Source organism: Eucyclogobius newberryi, unplaced genomic scaffold (assembly GCF_026437365.1).
Source record: "Eucyclogobius newberryi isolate DKJ021-1_F unplaced genomic scaffold, fEucNew1.0.hap1 SCAF_11, whole genome shotgun sequence".
NCBI classification, from domain to species: domain Eukaryota; kingdom Metazoa; phylum Chordata; class Actinopteri; order Gobiiformes; family Gobiidae; genus Eucyclogobius; species Eucyclogobius newberryi.
The window spans coordinates 16518453-16543096 of NW_027315735.1; the positions used below are offsets into that span (position 1 = coordinate 16518453).

A 24644-nucleotide genomic window follows, 5' to 3' on the forward strand; every position below is an offset into this window, starting at 1 on the left:
AGAAATAGAATAATGAAAGATTTTGCTCAGCGTTGACCTCTATTATGACATTAGATGTTTCTTCTTTGATCTGAGGAGTGTTGCAGAAATTGTTAACAATCTAAAAAATCTCATTCAATTTGACAAAATGGATTTTACATCTAGCTTTGTCTGTTTGGGTTATTTTATTTCTTCTTGGCTGAGATAGGCTGTAGTGGAATGTATCTCACAATGCAACAGAAGTAACCACGTTGGCCACAAAGGAAGGTTTTATGATACTAAATACTAAACTTCAATTCAAAAAGATTCTGAAAACATAAAGGGATAAATGTATTTAGCAGCATTTACTGTGACCTTGCAGGGTTGTTCTACAGCTATTTTGTTTACTTGTTATTTTCAATGTTTTTAGATTGTGCCTGCTAATGTGTCTCTATAAACGTTTGAAAAATCGGGCCAGTAACTGATTTTGAGCTCTATAGTAGAAATACGTATGACAGGTTCGACTACACATTTCACTAAAACGCATATTAAGTGTGATTATATTTAAGACTGTATAAACATTGTTTTCTTATTTTACCCCAATTGGACCATTTTGGTGACATTTATAATTGAACCTCCTGGTTGGAAACGAGCTGCAGATGTGACATAGGCAGAGGTAACTTCAAAACTGTTACCTAGCAACCATATTGTAGATGTAGGCTGAAATTCATAACACAGTAGTAATGATTTGACAAATATAGAAAATGTTGTCAGTTGTGTGTAAACTGTTCCTGCATTCTGGATGGAATGTTATTGATGACATTGACAGAGGGATTCTGTTTTAGAACTTGTCACTACTTTCTGTAATTTTCATAAATGTTTTATTCTTTATTTTACAATGTTTCTTTACAAATTGCCACTTGACTGACTTGACTCTTCGATGTCGATGATGCACTGTCATATTCCATCAAACCAAGTAATAGTTAGAAAAGATCTTGTCCGATGCACTTTAATGTTACTTTTTCTATACATTCTTCCCAATGCTTGCCCCCATAGGTTCATTCATTCAAATGCAGCCCCATTAGCTTACTCTTTCAAACATCTGACATCTATTATAAATCTATACTAAAAGATCAGCAGGTGCAATCTGACTACTTGAGTGATGAATTCGGACCTCTCCACAAAGAATGCCTTATTGTTATTCTCATCTGTGGTCTCATTTCCCAGCCTGGTCCTTATTATGAAGCTCGGCAGGCTGGTGGACTCCTGCATTAAGACGCCAGATTCCATTGACATTTCAAAGCGTGTGTGGCAAGTCGGAGCCGACCCCGCGGGACGTCCATTTGGAAGCGACATGATTACTGCTTCGCTCCAACTGCGTGCATAAAGCGGCACATTTCCAGCTCTTACAGGTTGATCGCACAAGGGAGATTTAATCGGGAACCTGCAATCATCAAATGTAAAGTTGACATTAGGGCTGCAACGATTACTCGAGTTAATCGAATAATTCGATTACAAAAAAGCTTTGATTATTATTTTATTGTCTCGATGCTTCGTTTAATTTACATATTTTATTAAAAACATGTGAATCTGTAGCGCGCAGAGCGCACGGAACAACTTTTGTTCCCCACGGAGCTAGTTCCTGAAGTAATTGTAGCACAACAGAGTGAGCAGCGTGTTTTAAACTCACGAGGAAGAGTTTTGTTGTGTAAAAGAGCACGGTGCCACGAGCTGCCACTCTAACCACCACAACTAGTTCCGCGCGCCGCCCACCCCAGCCTCGCGCTCCCAATTCTGCTTCCCAGTTCCCTCGTACGTTTAAAACATGCCACACGCTCCTCTGCGGCGCCTTGAAACGGCTAATACATCCATGGAAACAGCAGGAGGACCGCGACCGTGTTATAATAATCTGATGTGAAACAGAAAGTCCGCGATGACACGGAGCCAACGCCGTAAAATGATGAAATGCAAAATGTAGAGCCACCGCTCAAAACACCAGCATCACTGTCCCACACACAATGTTTTACAAACAAATGTCTTATTTAAGTTATGTGACAGAAACGCAAATAATTCATAGCTACTGTAACTGTTTACAAACAGTCTCGTGACAAGTGAATTAGCCCTTTATATATATTCTTTATATACAAACAGAACACTTTGGACTGGTGAAGTGAAATGTTGCTGTTTTGGGGAAAAACTTTCCCCAAAAGAAATTATGAATAAAATGTTTTTTTAGGCAGAAACTCAATTTGTTATTTGTTTATTACAATTAACTATAACGTTTATTTAAAAATCGATTTAATATGCTTTTAAATGGTTGTACGCAATGTACACAAAAAATAACTGATTAATCGAATAAAAAATCGATAGATGAATTGATTACTAAAAGAATCGATAGCTGCAGCTGTCCTGCTCAGTCGTTTAGGCCCCTCGTCCCACTTATTTAGAGAATGTCACACCTTTTCATGACTTGTTTCTAACGTGAGATCTACATTGAAAAAAATCATAAGCGCATCTCTTGTTACGATTGACAAAAACTGTAGTCGTGTGTGAGAAAATAATTTGTTTTCATTGCACTGATTAAATATTCCGATTAAGTGTCCTGCCACTGTGAACAGTCAACAGTGTATCCCTCGTTTTCTGCTATTCGAGGTGGTAACCCTAGTTGCAAACTGTCAGGGGCATTGAGCTGCTGCAGGGGACCCATCTCCAGATCTTGAACTCGGTCAGATGTTTTGAGTTGATGGGGGAACCAAATTGTCTGGAGGAAACCCAACCAGACTCAGGGAGAAACATGCAAATCAGCACAGAAAGGAGCCATGGAGACGAGCAGGCGGCGAACTTCACATTCAGCTGATTTTGATTTTGATTTGGGTGTATTCATTTTGCAAACCTATACTTGCAAATTAGAGAGCTAGTATTGCGTACCGTTTGGTATAGTAAATGATGCGAGGGAACAGGGAATAGCAAGTCAGAACACATGGCATAGTAAATTATGTACGTGCCCTGTTTGTGTTAATAAGACGAGTAGTGAAAAGAAAGTGGTTCAGTAGTGAATAGAAAGTGTTTCAATTATGCTTTTGCTGAGGGTAGAGAAGGCGCAGGTTGCATTCATGACAAGGCACTTAATGCGACACGAGGGATTCCTAATTTAAAAATATTATTCATAGAAAGGTGTTTGACTTGATTAAACATGCATGAATCTTAAAACAAGGCATTGCCATTTGTACACAAGTTGTAAAGCAGTATAGATTCCAAGCAATGATTAACAAAGTAATACATACTGCAATACACATTACACATGTATACCGGTGTTGAGCTATAGTTTTCTTCAACATCGTAGAAGGTTCCATCAAGTAATTATACACGATTGCAACTTTTTTCACAAAAAAGAAAATACCGTATTTTCCGGACTATAAGTCATATTTTTGGCTGGGGTGCCACTTATATTTATACTTATATACTCCAGAGCGACTTTTTTGTGATATTATTTGTTATTTTCACACTTGCAACCGCATTTCATACTCCAGTGCAACTTATATGTTTTTTTCTTCTCTATTATGCATTTTTTGGCTGGTGCAACTTTTACTCCGGTGCGACTTATAGTCCAGAAAATACGGTAATAACTTTCTTAATGCCTGTACAATTTATTTAAGTATAAGAGGCAGAGCTAGATCAAATAATTTGGGATAAAATTTGGTGCCACATTCAGATGCACAACTGCAGAGCTATCAATGGGCTTCATTATGATCTTTGCAGATTATTATGATGCTATTTAAGTTAACTCAAATGTAAATCTTCAATAAAATCAAAGGTATCTCTTATAAGTTTGCTTGAATCTCATCAGAGCCTGTTGAATGACACACTCTATCCCCGCACACTCCTGTTGTCGAGAGCTGTGTCGTTGTACGCCATTGTGGTGCAATTGATGTTTACCGATTAGATAAGCGCCGGCAGAAGCACAAGACTTGACCTTTCGCAATTTGACAAGTATGAACCTTGTAAACACAGCAGAGTTGCATCGTGATGTATCCACGTGTGTATTGAATGTGCCGCACCAAGGACGCTGATGCAACTTGAGATCGTCCCACGCGTTTCTTGTTTGTGCTCGTCACCAAGAGTCCAATGATGTTGTCGTACACACTCACCTGTGCCATATTACTGTTGGCAGCAAATGTAAGATTTTATTGCTGTGGTCTACCTTTTTAATAGCCTATCCATGATTCAACAGGTCATTCCCATGGACCTAATCCGCTCATATCTTATTTAGATCATCTCTCTGCCTTTATCAGATGTAGTCATTACACCCGGTAGTCTTCCCCTCATTGAGTTGTTCCAACACCAGCTGGGCGCAGTAGTGAAAAGCTTTGAATGCTTAAGCAGACGCAACCTTCCGCTCCGTGCCTATAAATATTTCAGGGACAGACGGGCGGAATAAATTGACAGTAAAATTGACATCAAATCCGGCTTTTAATTTCAACAGAAAAAGCAGGAGGAGATGCCGTGAGGGCAGCGCGGCGAGGAAAGGTCACAACCTCCGTGTCAAAGAGGTGTTAAAACTCTCTGAGCAATAAGTGCATGAGCGGTCAGTCTTGTCGAGAACGAGGAGCGATTTCAGAACAGCGTGTAAGACTGCTTGTGTAGAATTTATGAAAGAAGGGAAATTAAATCCAATGTATACGGTGATGCAATAATAGTTTAATTTGTGTGTTTTGAGTTGAGAGGATTGTATGACGTAATGAAGGTTAGTAGTGAAATGCGCTGCTGCCGGGTGTGACTTTGGATGGCGGCAATTCACAGCAGATTGTTTTGTTCATTTGTGCCAAAATGGAGGATCAGAATTAAGAGGCATAGACATATTACATCATTACAACTGGAAAGGAGTGGGTCATTAGAGAATCACCATTGTTGCTCGTAAGCACATGACAGAGGTGATGAGATAGTGTCTTGTGTGTCCATATACGTGAAGCTAAACTCCAATGGCACGTCCAAGGTGCTCTGATTACCTTGGACCAGATCCAGCTATTCAGACATTCAATTTGGTACAGATTTAATTATTCTCCTACTGCAAGATGAACACGACTAGAATTTTACAATGGACAGCGTCTATTTTTACAATGGACAGCGTCATTTTTTTCTTGTTCAGAGCAGTACTTTTTTTTTTTAAATCTAGATCATCCATAGTAATTATTATTTCAATCAGTGCAGAAGGAAAATATGTGTCCTAATCAGAGCAGCTTGGCCAGGAGTGTTCTGTTTTAGCTCCAACATGAATGGAAGAGCGTTTTTAGTTTTGTGCCCGGCCAAAATCTTATATCAGGTTGGTTTGGTGATGCTTTTTATGCAGCAATCCAAAATTGCTCTCCTTGTCTGCCAATCTTGCCTTCTTGCACATTTCTATTGACAAAAAATATGCAAATTTGGATTTATTCATCTAAATTGCTGCATCTGGTTTATAATTCTGGGGAAATGTTGAGCCTTTTTAAATGCCAACTAGCCCCGTCATGATAATTACTACATTGTTCAATAAATATTAGCTGGAACTGTATTTTTGGGACTCAATTGTGTTATTTTTGTGGTAAGATTTGAACAGCAGAGTCAAATAAGTAACTCCAAAAACTTCTTCTAGATAATAAATAATTATTAGCTATAGGGCAGGGGTACCTCACTGAGGGCACAAGGACAGCCAGCAGGGCTGAGGTAAATTGAATTATTTTGTGATTGGGCCCCATGGTTATTTTGTACAGAAAAAGTTGGACCATTGGAAAGGTTAAGAAACCCATTGTATTCTGCTGTTTATTCAATGCAGCTCATTTTTCTTTGACAATATTGTATATTTAGAAAAATATTTACTGGCAGCTATTGTGTCACTGGTGTGAATATGATTGATTATTGTATATATTCTGGATCAATATATCACACTCCAAAATGTGTTGTAACAGGCTTAGGGATCATCTCAAAATAGGTTGAAGCTTAAAAAACATTTTTTTTTGTCTCTCTCTGGACCCCCTCCCCCCCTCAAAAGACAAAAAAAAATAAAAATGGCTGGCATCACATCAAATTCTACGTGTTGATAAAACGATAGTAGCTTGATAGACCCTGCTCACCTCTAGTTCCTGAACATCCTTTGGTAAGTTTATCAGTAGAAGTTATGAACTCTCAAATAATGTCACCTGTCGCGCATGTTTGTTTACTCAATCCACATGGTCCACGGGCCCTACGACCATCCTATTCAACCCAAACTGTGAGATGACCACATTGAGATTGTCTCAAGAAGATGCTCTAGTGAAAAACTAATGTTTCTTGTCAAAACCTGTAATTGTCAATTGCCTGCGTTTAGACCTTAGACGTGCTGTCAGAAGGACAGAAGCACAACACATGCTTTAGTCTCAGTGAGAATCTCACGTCTTCTGTGATTGGCCGAAACCTCATGCCCGGTTTGTGTTGGTCCTTCTTCCGGGCAGTGCGTAGCACGTTACTAGAGCCAAATCTCTTTATCATTTGCTGCGCCGTCTTGCTGCAAAAAAGCGTTTCCAACTTTTCTGCACCAGCCGCGTTGGTGACGGCAACGGCGACGCCCGCCCCGCTCCCTGCGCGGGCCACGGCGCGGCGTGCTCCCCCGCACGCCCACACGGGCCACGGCGCGCCGTGCTCCCCCGCACGCACACGCCATGCACCCTGTACGCACCCGCGCACGCACCCGCCGCCTAATGTTGGCCTAATGCTCGTTGCTGGTAGAGTTTTTCAGCATTTAAAAACAATTACGAAATGTAGGTTCAATGTAGGTTCAACCCATTTTGAGATGATCTCTTAGTGCCAAGTCCATTATTAAGTTTTTTTGTTGTAGTTTTGAAATAATTTGCTTACGTTATGGTGTTAACATTGATTTAGTCAAAATTTGTTGTTTATTTTATTTTACCAGTGACGGTTGACGTGCAGACAGGACTTATCCAGCACTTCAGAATGCTTCCTCTGCCTGCTGGCTGTCCTTGTGCCCTTGCCCGTGTCTCCTAGCTCCTAGCTCCTAGCATCCTCACATGCACTTCCTTTGTCTCCACCTCAGCTCTGGGTCACATCCCCTAATGCTAGTTCTGGCTTCGTTGCTAATTCCCTCTGACAGCGCCAATGTCGCTCCCTCTACCAGCACCCATGGGACACCCGCACTCTCAAGATTGCCACAACCTACCTATGTAAAATTTAAAAGCTTCTACAACATAATTTGGAATGCACAACATGTGGCGAATGTAAAAACAAACTTATAAAAACATGACATGCCCCAAGACAAAATATGTGTACCTGTAGTTAGAACTGAACAATTCCAGTAGAAATTTAAATAATATTGTGAATATTTGTGAGTATATTTTTAAAAAGGTTACAAAAAGAGCTGATTAGAAATAAAACATGTAATTAAATGTATATTTTTATAACAACCACAGTCTAAAATGCATTTGTCTGAATGTGCAACAATGAACTGGTGAAGTAGAACAATGTTCACAGGAATTTAGCAAATAGATAACTGTCCCAGCATCCCTGTCCTAAGAGGAAATACTACATCAGTCGTGTCTGACACAGTACCACTCCTCGAGTGGTGGAAGAAGGAGAAAAACATGTGAACAGTAATAAACAGACACAGGTGAACTAAAATATGAATTATTGTTGATAGGGAAAGTAGTCAGAAGCAGAGAATAGTGCTCAAGCTGCCATACCTCCCCCAGCATAGTTGCTTCTAGGGCAGCATAGTTGAAAACTGCAGATTTTTATCTTCTGTTTTTAACTAGTGAAGACTGACTGACCGACTGTGTCGGCCTACAAACGTGTGGATAAGCTTTTCAGCATAAATTTCTCTCTTCTCTCTGATTTTAGCAATATTACACAGATGAAAGTAGGCTGTTTTACAGACTTGATGTGCCGTGAAGAAAAGCTCTTGGTCAAATAAGACAAGGTTTCTTACAGTAGAACTGGAGGCTACACTGACATTGTCCAGTGTGACTATCTGCTCACATTAAGAGTCTCATAGACATTGATTTCTTTTTTTTTTTTTCAGGATTAAGAAGCAGATTCTTATCTAGGGTTTTATCTCCTTCACACAAGCACTAAGTCTGTCTACTTGAGCAGTCTGATCAGATTTCATTGAGCTGTGTGTCATCTGCATAGCAGTGGAAATTAATGCCATGCTTTCTGATAATGTTAGCATATAAAGAGTAAGCAGAATTGGACTGAGTATTGAATCCTGTGGCACACCATATGTGACTGAACGTGGCCAATCCAGTTACATGTCTACCCGGAGACATTTTGAGTTATTCACAGATTCTGAAAGTGTGAATTCAAAGCTTTCCAATGATGTCTCACTCATGTAGATCTGATAATATTTGAGTAAGTTGTGGTCATTTGAATGTATACAACTCTCAAACCCATTCACTGAGAAAACGGCTTCCAAAGTTTCTCACCGGAGTGAGCCCAGAGTCACAGGGGGGCTCATTTGCATCTCATTGAGATAAGCCCTCCCCCCTGTCACACTGACAGCACCTCCCCCTACAGCTGTCACTGAAGACTCAAGAGGAGTGTTGTTATTGATGGTAACTGAACTTGAATCAGAATTAGAAGTTACTATATTAAAATGGAAATACTTGGATTACAAAAGGCCCTGAATAGAATCAAAGAATCAGAATGAGAATAGGGTTCATTGCATTTGTCGATAAACATAATTCACAGGTGATTCACCAACAATGGTGCACTGAATGATTCAACACAAACAACAAAAGATAAGATAAGAGCCTTTAATGTTACAACGCAGTAGATACAGGGGGAAAGGACAGTAACTTATAGGAAGTTTAAAAAACACTCTTAATAGAAGAACTCTTATAAACAGATGCCAGGGCCAGGTATACGAACTGCAACGGGTCCATGGCTTTGAATATATGAGATAATAGATATGATATGTACACCACCAGAGTCCAATTACATCAGAGATCACATCCTCATCCTCTTCTTCGTCTGTGCACTCTTCTGTGCTGTGACTCTCGGCTCTTGGCATCAAAGCTGTAAACAAATAACAGGACAGTTAAGAAATGGCCAACTATTTCACATAAAACACTCATTAACTATTTATTTTTTTTAACACAATGTGAGAGTTTCAATATAAATACCTGAAGTGCTGATAGCTCTTGATCTTTGGAAGCCGTCTGAAGAAGGGACTCAGATGCTTCTGCCAGTCCAAGTTCTTGACAAACACTTTGCCATCCGCCGTTCCAACAAGCTGTGGGATATTGAGGTGAGACTCAGGAGGGCTGTTTTCCACTACCTGATGACAAGGGCGACACTGTAAAAAAATGAGAACAGAAGAAACATATCTTAAGCAGAGAACAGCACTGAAGTTTTGCCAGGCTAATGTTTACACATTACAGTAGTCAAATAATATAAACTAACCTCAGCGATGTCTTCCAAAGTGTCAACCCTGGTCTTCATGTATGCTCGCTTGATAATCTGATGATCTGTGCGTGGCCTGCAGCTTCTGATGTGTTGGAGAAGCTGTTTCCACAGTGATCTGAAGCTTTATGTACAAACTGCAGGCTCACCTGAAAAACAGATGTTGCTTATGGTTAATTATACTCTAATAATTAAAACACGAAAATCACCAAAATAATGTTTTACACTTACCACGCTCCTTAGCAGACTTCACGTAGAGACAGGTCATGTCAGTCAGGGTGTCTTTGCCAATTCTGAAAAGGGGAAAAAAAGGATTAGGGTTAACAGTAATATGCGAATAACACGCTTCACAGATAACAGTTCACATTGTGACGTTAACGGTGTATTTAAGATGCAAAACGCGGAGATATTGGGACATCTGCCCTCGGCTAGCGATGCTAGCTAGCTCACTTGAGATAACACTGCTCGTAAAAGCAAAACACTTGCAGAACAGCACACCAAAACATAAACATACACTCGAGTTTAAAACCGGCGCACATTAAAGTGATTAAAAGCGGGTGTTTTAGTCGCAAAGCTTACCTGGTTCAGCCGTCCTGTTGTCTCTCCCAACACCGTGCACAGAGACACACAGGAAGCTGATAATGGCCAGGCAAGCGCGTGATTGGTTCGAGTGACGCAGTGCGTGCGTGACGTGCAACGTACGTAAGCCACGTGACCAGAAGTGGTATCGGGAGTTGTAGTTTTTTTCTCTTCCCTTGCCGAAAAATAACCCGATAACATAGCAAAGTTTAGCTTACAACTTAGCTCCGAATAGCTGCGTTTAGCTCCGGGCTGTGGGGCTAACAGCCGGTTTAGCACCATAAAACACACACAAAGCACGACCCACACAACCCACGGGCCAACCCACGCCGAAAAATAACCCGATAACATGGTGATAACAGCAAGTAGTCACATTAAGCCCGTATTGCAGAGTGCACTGAAGCAACATGTTAGCTTAGCATTAGCTCCACCGGAGCAGACAAGTAAGATTCCAAAGTGATCACGAGACCGCCTTAAAACACAGTGTTAAAGCAATAATTTAGTAGTAAAGTAAAAGTGTACCTGAGTAAACAGTTCCGTTGCAATGTAGTCCAGGAAATGTAAGCTCTGAAGACTGTGCTCTGCAGACGGTCTGGAGTAATGAGAGGAAAACACGGAGCACGCAGCTGCCATGCGGATCACAGCTGATTGGTGGAAAATGTAAACAATACGTTGGCTAGAAAAAGGTGACGCCCCCCAGGAGAGCAGGAAAAAGACCCGAAAACTCCACATTTTTAACAGCTTAATGTATACGTTTAAGACAACCAATAGTGTTATCTGAAGCACACAGGGGCTTATTCATAACTTCAACTAGCACGTTCTGCAAAAAAATGAAAATCACAAATTTGGGGGAAAAAAAGTAAAATGCTGTTTTTCTCAGTTTCACCGAGGCCGACATGGTCCGACAATTGCCGTGGCGAGTCACATATGTTACTTTAGAACAAGGTAAGGAGGTCTGGTTTCCTTTGACAAACTGGTACCTATCTGTTAAATAGGATTTAAAGCAGCTGAGGGCTGTTCCTCTGACACCTACATCACATTCTAACCTCTGCAGTAGAATGTTGTGGTCAATGGTGTCAAACACTGAGGTCCAACAGGACCAGGATTGAGACCTGTCCATTATCAGCAGCTAATAACAAATCATTTGTGACTTTAACTAGTTTCAGTGTTGTGATGAGCACTAAACCTAAAACATAAAATAAATGATTGCCATGTAGGTGGTGACAAAGCTGTTTAACTACATCTCTTTTAAGAATATACTCCATAAAATGTCAAGATATTAATTTGAGTCAATATTGCCCACTCCTACATGTAATATGTTTATATTAGTTTAGTTAACTTTTAGTTAGGTTAACATTGATTTGACCAACAAATTATTAAATGTATTTGATTTTTAATTACATAATTCATGTATTATTAGTTTAATTAAAAAAAAATAACTTTAACATATAAATTTAACTTTATAAAACAATAGATAAAACATTTTTGGAGCATAAAAATCCTGTATGTTATCTAACCCTTCCTTTTTGCCCTGCTGTTGCACTTCCATTCCTTCATCCCCTGTCCACTCCGCTCATGTCCAGTCGGTGGGCAGCCGTGGTGTAATTTGGCCCACTGGGGCTGTTGGCAGTAGGTGTGGGGGATAAAGGCTGGATCTGGGCTTTGGGGAGGCAAGCAGGCTTAGTGTGAGGCCTGGATGGAAGGGGCCAACCAGCTCATAGGAAAAGCATTAAATAAACATTAATGGAAGTAGGTTACAGGAGATTTATTAAGGAGGCTTTCTGGCCCCCTCTGTAGAGTTTTATGCTGCACTTTAATAACTCTCCAATGCACATAGGTAAACAAAGCAAGTCATTTATTGCAATCCTCTTCCGTGGTCATTGTAAAAAACAATTTTTTTGGAGATTCTAAATGGATTTTGAATGACTCCCTAAAAAGCAGTTTTGTTTTTTTCTCTCCATGTAGGGTAAGTCTAACTTGGATTTGAATGTCACGTTGCGGTGTTAAAAATGAGTGGTCCTAATCGCAGCTTACTGATTTTAAATGTACCCTCGCTGGCATGGCAGAAACAGATAAAAAAAAAGTGACTGATTAAAGGCAGCGACAAAGACATGGTGACGGGACAAAGAGCTCATTTGAGATGCTTTTTCTGCAAGGACATGTGAAAAGGGGCTGCTTGGCAACAGGTTTTGCGTAAGACTATACAAAAACTTGCATTGCATTTAAGTATTAAGCTCTGATATTCATAATGTAAAGCACCAATGTCAGATTTAATCATGTCTTTCTACAGTGCCACATTCATTTTGTAAATGTTATCTTTAAATAATAGCTCTTATATATCTTTTACACAATTAAAAGATTAAAATGGTCCAAATACTTCATAATTATGGACTTTTGAATTTTGTGTCAGATTACATTGTCCCCATAAGGCTACTGCACCTGTTATTTGCATTTGACCCTAGTTGTAGTTGGCTGCAGTGATCATGGGATGGGCCAAAATGTTGACCCTAGCCACAGGGGTCACTGTTTCAGGATACTAGACCTTTATGGGCATATATACAGTATGTATGCATTTTACTCTGCCAGAAACATTGCATTACTTGAGCATTTCTAGGAAAGGAACAAATGTTATTCACCTTGTACTTTTTCTCGGAGCCCAAAGCCGTGATGCTAGGGAGTTTAGATAACGGAGAGTGTGTTTCTCAGAGGAGGCTGAACAGGCGAGAGGACTGACTTGACAAACAGGGTTGTGCAACTCAATGCAGCATGGCGCTTTAGCCCAGGACCCATCAGGGGCTGGTGACGTAAACCCCTGACAAAAGTTCACTCTGAGTACAGCTGGATAAAGACAGGGGCCTAATGGAGGCAGTGTCAGAGGAGCACAGAAAGGGATTTTTTCAAGAAGTTCACACGGGTGGATTGTATGATTGGAGCCAAAGGCTTTGGGGGAAGAAAAACAGTAAAGCTATGGGTCTATAAAATGAAAAGAGAAGGACAACCTGACAGAGGCATTGAAAATAATGTGTTGCATTATTCTCTGTTGCAGAGGTTTCTGTTCTTTTTGGGTCCGTGTGTGTGTTAGATGAGTCCTCCACATTGAGCTGGTGTTGCTGCAGGCTATTGTGCATCAGCCTCCATCAATATGACATGTCTTTGATGTGGAAATACATCGAGCAAAAGCCCAAGCTGACTTGGTCCGGTCCCCAGCGACATAGCCACTGCGTCGTGTGTGTGTACATGAAGACGTAGCTCCAGGAGGAGATGGCACAAAGTTATAATGAAAATAAACAATGCACCTTCCAAATGCAATTTTGACACGTTGCTTGAAACTGAATCAGCCAATACAGCGGCATACACTGGTTAGAGTGATCAAACTTATGATATATTCCTTTTATCTTGGCTTTAGCGTTAGTTTCTGGTTAACTAAGAAAAGCAATTGTATAAAGTCACGTTTTTTCATTGAAAAAAATAGTCCTAAATTAAGTACCATCATCCTGTACCTGTGTAATTATTCCTCTATTACTTTTCCTGTTTTGACTTATAAATACTACTTGTACTTAGTAAAAGTACCTTACAAAAAAAGTCACAAAAATTACATTGGTAAATAAAAGAAAGTTGAATGGAAATATAAAAGTTTGAATAAATACATGTATTTTTACAATGATGCATACATACTGGCAATTTAAAGCCATACCACACTACTTTGACTAAGCATTTAAATGCCTGCTTTAATTATTTATTTATTTTTGGCTTACTTTTTGATGCTTCAGTGTTATCCAAAACAAAGTTGTGGACTTACAGAGTTTGTCCATTATCCAATAAGCTATAGTCCTCGGTAAAATGGCCTAAACAAAGAAAGCACAGTCTCTCAGACGGTAGCCTCACTGAAACAACTCTTGCCACCTTTCCCTGAGTTTCCTTTTCCTTGGGAAGCATTCAAAAAAGTGTCCCTTCTGGTCATCCAAATGCACTTTATGTCTGGACTCATTTTCTTTTAAAAACCAAAAAGTAAAAAGTGTTAATGACTGTGTTGTAGCTGTACAGGTCCCTCTATGTGCTGCACTTTTCTGTGAGGGTAGGCGACAACAGAATACCCGAGGGCTGGAGCGTGCTGCAGATACTTCTTGGTTACGTTTACTTGTAGGCTGTCACCTTGTACACAGGTTCGTAAAAAGGATTCAAATAGTTTTCAAATAGTGCCCTGAATAGATACAGCATTATTCAAACATGCATGGATTACATTTAAAACGACTTCAAACTTGTTTTTGGTGAGTGAAGAACATTATAACATGGTATAAAGCTCCAAAAAGTGCTATTACATAATTCGAAAGCAGAAATGCCTTACTCTTGTAATATAACTTTTTTCCACAGCAAAGCAGAAGGTTGAGAAAAAGAGACATAAAGACAGTTTGACAGTCGCAGGGCGACAGTAAATCAGACCAAGGTAGTGGATGCATTCTAGTTGGTGTAGAAAGAAGCATCCATCTATGGGGTCTGCCTGTGTGTGGGCTGCTTACCCATAATGCACCTCATTGCAGTTTCTGATCAACTCTCTTGCGCTGAGCCTTCATTTTCTTTGTGACACACATAGGCCGTGATGTAAGCGGAGACTACCTGCTGTCTGTATGAAGACGCTTGTCACTATTCCATTTGATGTGCATAATCATATTTGTTACGCTAAAGAAAATACATTCTTCACTGCTTTTGTCATCTGGCTTGTACCTTCACAGAGAAGAAATATCTAAAATAATGAAATTGCATGCATTTATATCAATGTAACGAGGCTTTTATAAGATGACAGATATCGTGCTGCCAGTTTCTATGTGTTTTTTTTCCCCACAGGAACTGAATCTAATTGCCCGTACCTGTATTCAGAACACAAAGAGCATTTGTGTTCAGCTCACAGTGTTCTTTTTCATAGTACATAAAAGGTGTGTTTTGTAGGAGGGACTGGATATCTGAGAAGGTATTCTGAAAATTGTATATGTGCGTGAAGAATAATCCTTTTCTAAAATGTTTAACTTTTGAGTTAATTTGCATTTTTTCAATATTTCCTCAAATATTATTGTTATTTTATTTGCTTCTCAGAAAAAGGAACTGATTCATAAAACAGAAAATATAATTTTGAATTATTAGGTACTACACTCAGATGTAAATTATGATATTAAAATGTATTATTTTCAAGCACAGTGTGGGAATATTCAGTGGGCAAATTACTGTGGAAGAATAGTTTTACTTTTAAAAATACAGGTTTTGTATAATGTGTTTACTGTTTGAATTTTCAATATACTGGTAATGAAAACACTATTGTATTTAAATGTTAGCTCTGTCTCAAAAGACAGAACATTACTTGAACTACCGGTAGAAGAGTTCAGGTTTGGGCAAATTGCTCCTTCTGTGAGCCCTGTCAGAGAACTGCACTTTTCAGTTCTTTATTCAAATGTGTGAATGTGAACTGCACTTTTCAGTTCCTTATTCAAATGTATGAATGTGAACTGGGTAACTATGAAAATTGTTTGGTGAAGTATTTTTTTGAATATTTTTAAATATATTGAAAATCAAGGTCAATTTGAAGGTCATATTTGCGCAGCCTATATTCATGAGAATACAGAATATTAAAATAATTTCATCAACTGCTTATTGTATTAGCAAAATGTGTATGTTTTGGCCACTTTGTTCGTGTGTAGTCTTGGTGCGTCCACTGCCAGTCTCCATGAGGTCCGTGTTGATAATGCCTAACTAATGCCGACTGTCAATAGCCATTCACCAGGAGCAAAGTGTTCTGCCTGTTCAGTAAATTACACCGTGCAAAGTGAGCCGGCAGGTTAAAAACAACCTGACCCCACTGTTGTTGGGAGAAACAATAGAACAATGACTGCAATCAGCTTTTCCAGCGAGCATCTATGTCATGCTGCTGCCTACAAAACACCTTTCCATTTCTCCAGGGCTGCCACTATTAGCTCTCCATGTCATTGACTTCAAAGTGAGCTGGAGAGGTTATTGTAATAACACATTCGATTCTTCGCAACCCTTCTTCATCCAGTGCCTTATTTTCTTAACCTTGGCTTTTCCACGCTCTTTGATTGGCCGTGAAGCACAAGAGATAATTGCAATGTTTGTATTTTTCATTCTTAATGTTCCTTTGTAACACTATGATGATGTTTTGTGTCTAGTGTTTCAATGGCATTTTCCTTGACTTTATTGATCGCACGGATTCTCCAAGCATTCCCGGGAGCAGTATGAGAAACTGTCCACGATGCACAAGAACATGCAGAAGCTCTACGAAAGCATCGGCAACTACTTCGCCTTCGACCCTCATGCCGTCAGCGTGGAGGACTTCTTCGGGCAACTGGCCAACTTCCGCTCGCTCTTCCTGGTGAGTGTATCGTTGTTGTCTTTCTTTTACAGTAGGAGTGTAAGGATTTGATTGTTACAGAACATTGTTTCCAATACAGCAAACCTTAAAACTGTAATAGTGATTATACAAATGTATATGATTTGTTTTCTTTGTCCACAAGTGATGGTACATTTTATGATATTGTTTTTATCAGGAACATTAAGCAACAAATAACAAATAATGCAGAAAGATAAAAACAATAAATCAAGAAAACGGTAAACATTTTTAGCCTTTACTATTTTATGGCTACTTTTGAAATGTTTTCTTTGTTTTGTATGTCATTATTTACTCAATGGCAGCTTTTACCAATATCACACAAAAGCCCGGCCTCCGCTTCATGTTCTATTTCTGCCTGTGTGAAGGTCTTAGGGCACACTACAATGTCAGTTTTTTTATGTGTGTAAAACATTTATCCAACCCTGGGCTCCTCTATCATCTCTCCATATCTATCTGCTGCTGCCAGCACCGCCCCAAATCTGGCCGGTGTCAGGATGATGGCGCGGTATCCAGAAGGCACGCTCTCAGTCTTCACAAACTATTAACGTGAAAGGCAAGGTCCCCTTGTCTGAATCCTCCTGCTCACCCTGCGCTCATCCCCATCCGCAGCCAACATCTCCTTCTGCTGATCAAAGTACACAAGTACACAACGCTCCCGCAAGTATTTCACAGTTGCATATCTCCAAGATACCCAAGAAAATAAATTATTCTCTCAAGCAAATAGCTCCGGATGAATATTTTATCAGTGATTTAAACTTTGCTTTTGCAGATACGGAGTGGGATGTGAGCAGGATGAAGTTGTTGAAATGAGCCTTGGTTTTTACTTAATGCATTCTTCTGAAAACGATCCTTTAATCACCACACTCTCCTGCTATTATTTATAGTTTGGGCTCTTCGGCTCTGCTGACAGAAAGGCTAATACCGTCTGCTTGCAGTGCACATGCAATCAATGACTGCTTCTCCTTCAATGTTGCTTTCATTTCTTAGGCTCAGAAAACAACTCAACTCCAACAATTTCACTTGTCAAACCAAAAAAACATTCTCAGGTATTTTCTTTGACAATTCACTTCTAATAAACCACATCATTGTCTTGTCACTCAATAATTAATAAAGCACAGCATCTGACTTGTGGATTGTGAATAGAAAAAAATAGTTTCAGAGCTGTTTATGCTTTTCATCCAATCCTCTTTTATTTTACAGCAGTCTATATGGTATTATTTGAATCCATGGCATTCTGTCCATACCAAAAGAGTCAGTTTAATGCAAGTCTCATATTCCAAAACATGGGTTAGAGGGAAACGCAATCTGGAAATTTCCAAGCACATTCCTGTTCAGACAGCACCAGGGGCGTGAGGATTTTCCCATTAATGAGTTATCAAAGCAAGTCAAATGGACTAGGATGAGGCTCTGTGTTATTTGAGGGACTTTATAATTAGAGCAGTGATAGACAATTTTAAATATTAGAATAATGATTTTGTGGTTCTAACTACATATTTGAAAGCATGTTAAAGTCACAATGCAAACATAGTACTTAAAACTGCAATTTCATAATGATTTTTGATTAACTAAATATCCATCAAAATAAAATACTACTCAACACTTTATCATCATACTCTCATTACAACACTTATATATGACTAATAAAAGCCATTTTCGGGCTTTCATAGCTAATAACATTTGTATGACTATATACGTATATTGCTGTATATCTTGCCACTGTATAATTACATATGTCACACAAAATCAACGTAATGTATACAGAATCTTTGTTTAGCAATTACGCCTTAGAACTGTATTGTGCTTTCAAAGCTTGACATGCCGCATAAGCGCTACACTCATTAGTCATTCAATCCACACCTGCTTCTTCTGTAGTCACAGCTGCCCTGGAGCACACATTGCCAATCAGTGCCATTGGCTCCTCCTTCCTCCACCAATCACAAGCTCAAACGCCTCTCATACATAGGGAAGGTGGGTGAAGAGACACAACAAAGGCCGACACTCTGACCTCGAGCTACTGCCACCCACTGCTGTAAGACCACACTATGTACTAGTTTAGCCAATCACAATTATGCAGACATATTCGACAGTGCCACACTTGATGCTGATTCACCACTTTCACACATTTCAAAATATTTTTTTTAAATCACGGTACAGCCATTAAAATGATTGCAGCAGATTTTAGAGGTCACCTATCAATATGGGAACACATCTCTGCCACAGAGCAGAAGTCTCACAATCTGTAACCTATAACTTCTCAGCGCCAGCCCTTCCCGATCTCACACCCAGGCAAACAGTCCAACAGATGGCTAATAAACACATTTGCTGCTTAAAGCCCAGGCGCTGTAGCGTTTGTAAAATTCAAATGATCTATAGCAGAGACATTGTTGCTGTGAGATGGAGCATTTGAAAAATAGATGAATAAAGAGGACTTTCCAACTTGTATGCAAGGGAGACAAGCTGTGCTGCGGCAGATGTATTGTGGTGCGCAGGGTCAAGGAAGAACCACAAGCACATTTCATGAATTACTGAATGAGCGGACGAGAAGAAAAAAGCAGCCTGGACCCCGTTAGTCAGATTGGACCTGTAGGTTGCACCTTTCGGATCAATCAGAGCCCTGCTCACAGGGGTTCTGATTCAGCATTCAGTTCTATACCATACGAATATGCCATATGGGGGAGTCACTATATGTGCTGCTTGGGCTGTCCGTCAAAAAGACATAGATTTAAGTTATCCATTTTTGTTACAGTATTACACAATAGTAAACATACCTCACTGACATGGTCCATAAGCTATATGCCTTATTATCAGCCAGAGTTTGTGAGTAGAAGAATAGAATTCTAGTTTGTGCATTTCCCCCCACAAAATAGCATAATTTTGCTAGACCGGAATACTTAAAGCATGTAGAATCCAATACATACTGTGTACATGGGTTTCTGCTTCATAATTGTTCCACAGCATCGACTCCACTTCCACACGCTTCACCCCATAGTGCGACTACACCAGTCACACTTTCTTGTGCTCAATTAGTGGATCAAAGGTTGTAATTCCCATTTGAATAATGGCCCCCTCATCAAGTATCAGGACTTGCAGGGGTACTCCGGCTGTAGACCACAACCACAAATACCAAGCAAATTATACAATAAATAGTATGTTTTGATTTTGAGGACTTAATTAGTGGTGGTGTAGTTGCACTTATTTTTGTTTCACTGAACATATTATTTTATAAAAGTTCTTTTGCTGTCGTAAACATAAAAAAATATAAATTTACCCCTGACACAATCTTCTATTGCCATCAGGGAAAACAGCCCGCCAAAGCGTGACGTGGAGGACAAATCAGAATATTTGTTCCTGTGGTAATTAGTGGTGCCGTTTGATTAGGGTATCATAATTACGTTGCATAATCATGTTTACAGTCACTTGTTTGTTTAAAATAAGTTTTGCCGGCAGGATTTTATTTGTAATCTGCATAATTATTTTACAGTGTCGAGCCATTCTGCAATATTAGATCCAAATTAAGTGTGGGTGGGTGCAGATGCATATCAGAGGGCAGCTCGCATTACACAGACCTATTGAAGCAAAGCCCTATTATTTATTAGCCTGGCCAGTGGATCTAATTAGTTTTTTATTAAAATAATGGGTCCTTTAATTTTGGGTTTAAATTAATATTAACACATGACACAGGAAATTGACATATAAAGTAAATTTAAAAACAAATTTTATTTGATCATCCTAATATTATCAATTTAAATATCATCTATTTGTTTTAAATGTAATAATAATGTTATCATCATGTTATTTTACTTGTTTTACATGTTAAAAGCACACAGCATGACTATCCTTATAGATTGTCCTCTCGTATATAGTTTGAGTGATTAATGCATGTTTGAGTAATCTTGTATTGTCCCGCATTAGTAAATGTATGTTTTTACCTTCCCGCAGAATTTTGTTTGAAAAATGTAGACTCTGGATTTTTTTTATTTTAACATTTTGCATAACAAAGAAATCAATGGATGAAGGAAAAAATCATTTTGTTCCAGTTAGAAAAATGTGTTTTTTGCGTGTACATTTTGTACATTTACATTATTTTTTTAGAGTATCCCCAGTGTGATGTAATTTAGTTCTCTGCTCTACTTTTTGTAATCGTAGGTGTAAAACTATAATTTATATTTACAACAGGTAATAAAGAAATTGGAACGTCATAAAAACCTGCCATATGCACTTGAAATTTTGAATCCATATTGTGTTTTACAATGACCAAAATACACAATGTCTTTTTTTTACTTAAGTACCAGGAAACGTATACATTACTACATAAAAGCATTACATGCCACTACTTATTAGCATCCTGTAAGGCTAGATCGGTCTGCATGCATGAAGAAGATTAGTGACCCATTTATCTCTCCATAAGTGACCATCCTCCTTGCTCTTTGCTCTTCTAGTATACATCCCCTCTGACAGACAAACCTCATCATTCTAATTTATCCATACAACTATCCTCGTCACATCACCTGTTTCACCTCTCTATGGCTCCTTGTGTTGCCCATTGCCCTTGCCGCGTGTCAAGGGGACAGTGACATCCAGGCTCAGTGTCCTTGGTCATGAGGCAAAGCTCTTCTATTGACTGGCATGATGAGCTGCTCTTTTCTTGTTCTTCCGCACAAGCCCCAATAATCCCCAAGCCTTAGCTGCCAACACGACACACACGTCCCGACCACAGGGGCATTGTGCCGGAGACCTATCCTGTCACCACTTATATTATATCAGCTAGTGCCAGACAGCCATGATGGAAAAATAGGGCGGCTACATACTGAAAACTATACCTGACGAAAGAAATCTGTAACCAGGAAAAAAACAGCATCTGAAGGAATCAATACTGACATCACTGCATAATTTCTATTAGTTAGCAATTCATATTTGGTGCAGAAACTTAAGTGTTAAAAATGATGGAAAACGATTCATAAAAATAAAGGAATCTGTTAATAGCAAATAGCAACCAGGTTTAACCTTTCAAAACACACTTAATAAATTAGGGTTTGACTCACCCCAGTCTGCTATATTATTTATACATTGATTTAGAAGTTAATGCATTAATATTAATACATTCATTTTGGGGGTTTGTATGCGCCCTTTTGTAAACATTGCCTGAACATTCTGGTGCTGCAAGTTAAGCAGCACCCCAATGCATTTTTAATGTCTGGATTTGCCTCAGATACCCAAAGTCACAAGCTGTGAATATGCTTTTGGTTAAAAACTGACTACACTTGGTTAATATTGGTTACTGGGTAGAGAACTTCAGCAAGTGTTTATCTGTTGTTGAAATTAGCACTGCATAAACTAAGAGCTGCATACTAATTTGCAGTCATATCTAACCACAATGTGTCACAAAGCCTAATATAACAAAGCAGCCACGACCAGGAGAACAAACTAGTTTTCATTGCATGTCTGTTTACTATTCTTTAAACGTCATTATGAATGAGCACACCACAAACAATATTGATTTTCAAAACTACTTTTTACTGGCTTTTTGGAATAACTCGAGGCACAAATCCAACAAGACACAGGTTTGGGGCCTTGAGATAAGGTTTGACTTGACAAAAGAAATACATTTTCTTTATGACAGCTGTGCTTATTGGTTGTGCAGTGAACATTACTGATAATGATCTAACAACAGACATCACAGCATTCTGAATTTCAGCAAAAAGTGGCTAAAACACATTAAGTACAGTCCAATAACTACTTTGAAGGACTAGAACTCGGCTAAGTATTTAGTGTGTACCTGACCACATAAAGAAATTCAGGTAAACAGTTGTAGCAAACCAGGTAAACAACAGGAACACTGCAGCTACGCTTCACTGATCACATACAGTTGAACTGCCTTTCTTTCCTTAAAGAAGGGTTTTGAGTCCGTGTGTTGAGGAAATTAATAGTTATGAAGCAGTTGCCGTTTGTAAACAACCCGGCTAAACTCTGCACAGTCCGAGCACTAGTATTTTCAGTTTCAATTTTGCCACATTGAATTAATTTGTGCAAGACAAAAGCTCGTGTGGACAAAAATAATGCCAAAAAAGAAAAGAAACACATTTCATCAGTTGTGCTGCCCATAATCCTGCCACTCAGTCGGAATGTTGAGAAGCTTTTAAAAGAATATCGGTGCTGAACCTCTATAGGAAAAAAAAAAAAAAAAAACAGATGAGATCTTGTTGCAGCCTAATTGATCGTTATTAATAGCTCTTTCTCACAGGTGAATTGTCATACTACCTGTCAATGACACACACACATAGCCTCTGTATGTCGGGTCCCTGTCAATGGCAAAAGGGGACAGACATTTTTTGCAAAGGTCACCCGGTTGGATCGATGTCCCAGTCGGCACGGGAACAAACCAGAGCGTCCATTATCTCGCTTTCTCCCGACTCCTTCCTGACATTTCAGCCGTGGAAGAGGAGGATGATATCGCCCCATCTTCCTCCTCCAAGACTGCATGGCACACTGCATGTCTCACGCAGTCACCCCCTCCATATTGTCCAAGAGCTCTGTTGCGACGACGCTAACCTTTTCTACCAGTGCTCCCTGCTGGAAATTTTAGAAGATTTACAAGCAGAACTTTTAAATTAACATGCAACGCTGCTCTCTCATCTATCCCACCTGACTGTTAGCGACATGAAGTGCTACTAACAAATTCATTCCCTGCAAACAAATATGCCGTGCTTCAGTGACCCTCTTGTGTGGAAATGATTTAAGAGACTATGGAACAGATGGAACGAACACTTTAATTGTGACAGATATTTTTGCTCAGGTGGAAGTATGGAGCTTTCAGTGCGAGCACAAAGAAACCATGCCGTCCTATTTTTCCAAATGTCACAGCAACGCATTAGTGTAATTTGTAATGCGGACAAAAAGTTGCAGTTTGCCTGTCGAGCCCATTTAGTCCATAGTCTGTCAAATTTGCCCATTTTCAATTTACGTCTGAATAAAGTCAGTCCAGTCCATGATTGTTGGGTCATCCATTGTTTCCCTGGCGCCAGGGGTAAGCTCCAGAGATAGCCATTGATTGTCTCCATGGCAGGAGTTCTCGGGCCCAAGTACATAGTTCTGAAATAGGACGGTGATGGAAACCGGCTGGAGGGCTTTGTTGATCTCGTTCCAATATTTCTGAGTAACAGGACTTCCCCAAAACATGATCCTGGTGGTCCTCCTGACAACCACAGTTTCTCCATCAGTTAGCATTTCTTTATGAATAGTTAGCACTTTGACATGGTGTTGTGAACGTGTTACATTTTTCCAACAGACTTCTTTACAAGCACGTAATTTTGCGGTCCTCCAGTGTGACGTACATATATTTTCCCACTATTTGTCTGTCAAAACAAAATTAGCTCACTTTCCTATTTATGGACCCAGCTTTTTTCATCGCCAGACTGGTTCTGTGAATTTTTCCCATCTAATCACGATCAGTTCAACTGCGTTCCGAGACCAGGAAGTAAACGTGCCAACAGTTAATATTAATATGTGTACAATTCCAGTTGCAGCCAGTAGATGGTGCCAAAACATAGCTAGTCCCGGGTCAAAGCCAGAGATCCAAATGTAATTTAGTTTTTTTAATACAGTTGTATTACAGTTGTATTTTGTTTTAAACCTGAGATGCCCAATGCAAGGTGCTGAATAGCATGTTTAAAAGCTAATAATAATGCATAATATTTACCCTTTAATATATTTAGTAGAGTGAGTTCACACATTTATATAGCTAAGAAATTATTTCCTTTGTAAAGTTCTGATTTATATGGTTTGATAAAAAATGTTTTAATGGTCATTGCTTTGTTTAATTTCATAGTAACTATATTTTACCAATATAATATATATAAATATATATATATATATATATATATATATATATATATATATATATATATATATATATATATATATATATTATATATATAAATAATTACTATAAAAAATCCTGCTTCACCAATCCAAAGGATTCCTTCAACATATTAAAAGCTTTTCATTTGATTTTCCTTTTGTATCCAGACTTTAAATCTCTGGTCTTTGCTGTTTGGTGCAAGACCTTGGGCATAAGCCAACCAGTCTACGATTTTAACATATTTGTTAAATATGTATATTTAAAATGTTTAAGTTCAATGTTAAATGCCCCTTAACGTTCAACCTGAGTGGCAGAAGAGTAGTTTTTGTCTGTGGCCAAATTGTATGTGTTTTCAATTTCCATTTGGCCGTATAAAGTTATTTATTTGTTGTTACTTTGATAGTGCGGCAGAGGGAGATTACATACTTT

General features: G+C 39.1%; 1 protein-coding gene across 1 annotated transcript in view; it reads left to right on the plus strand.

Annotated features, from left to right (window-relative positions):
* Positions 1-24644, plus strand: part of diaph2 (diaphanous-related formin 2) — a 387159-nt gene that overhangs the window by 283835 nt on the left and 78680 nt on the right. The window contains exon 25 of the mRNA XM_072436089.1: positions 16175-16339. Coding sequence (XP_072292190.1) covers positions 16175-16339 — 165 coding nt within the window. The remainder of the gene's footprint in view (positions 1-16174; positions 16340-24644) is intronic.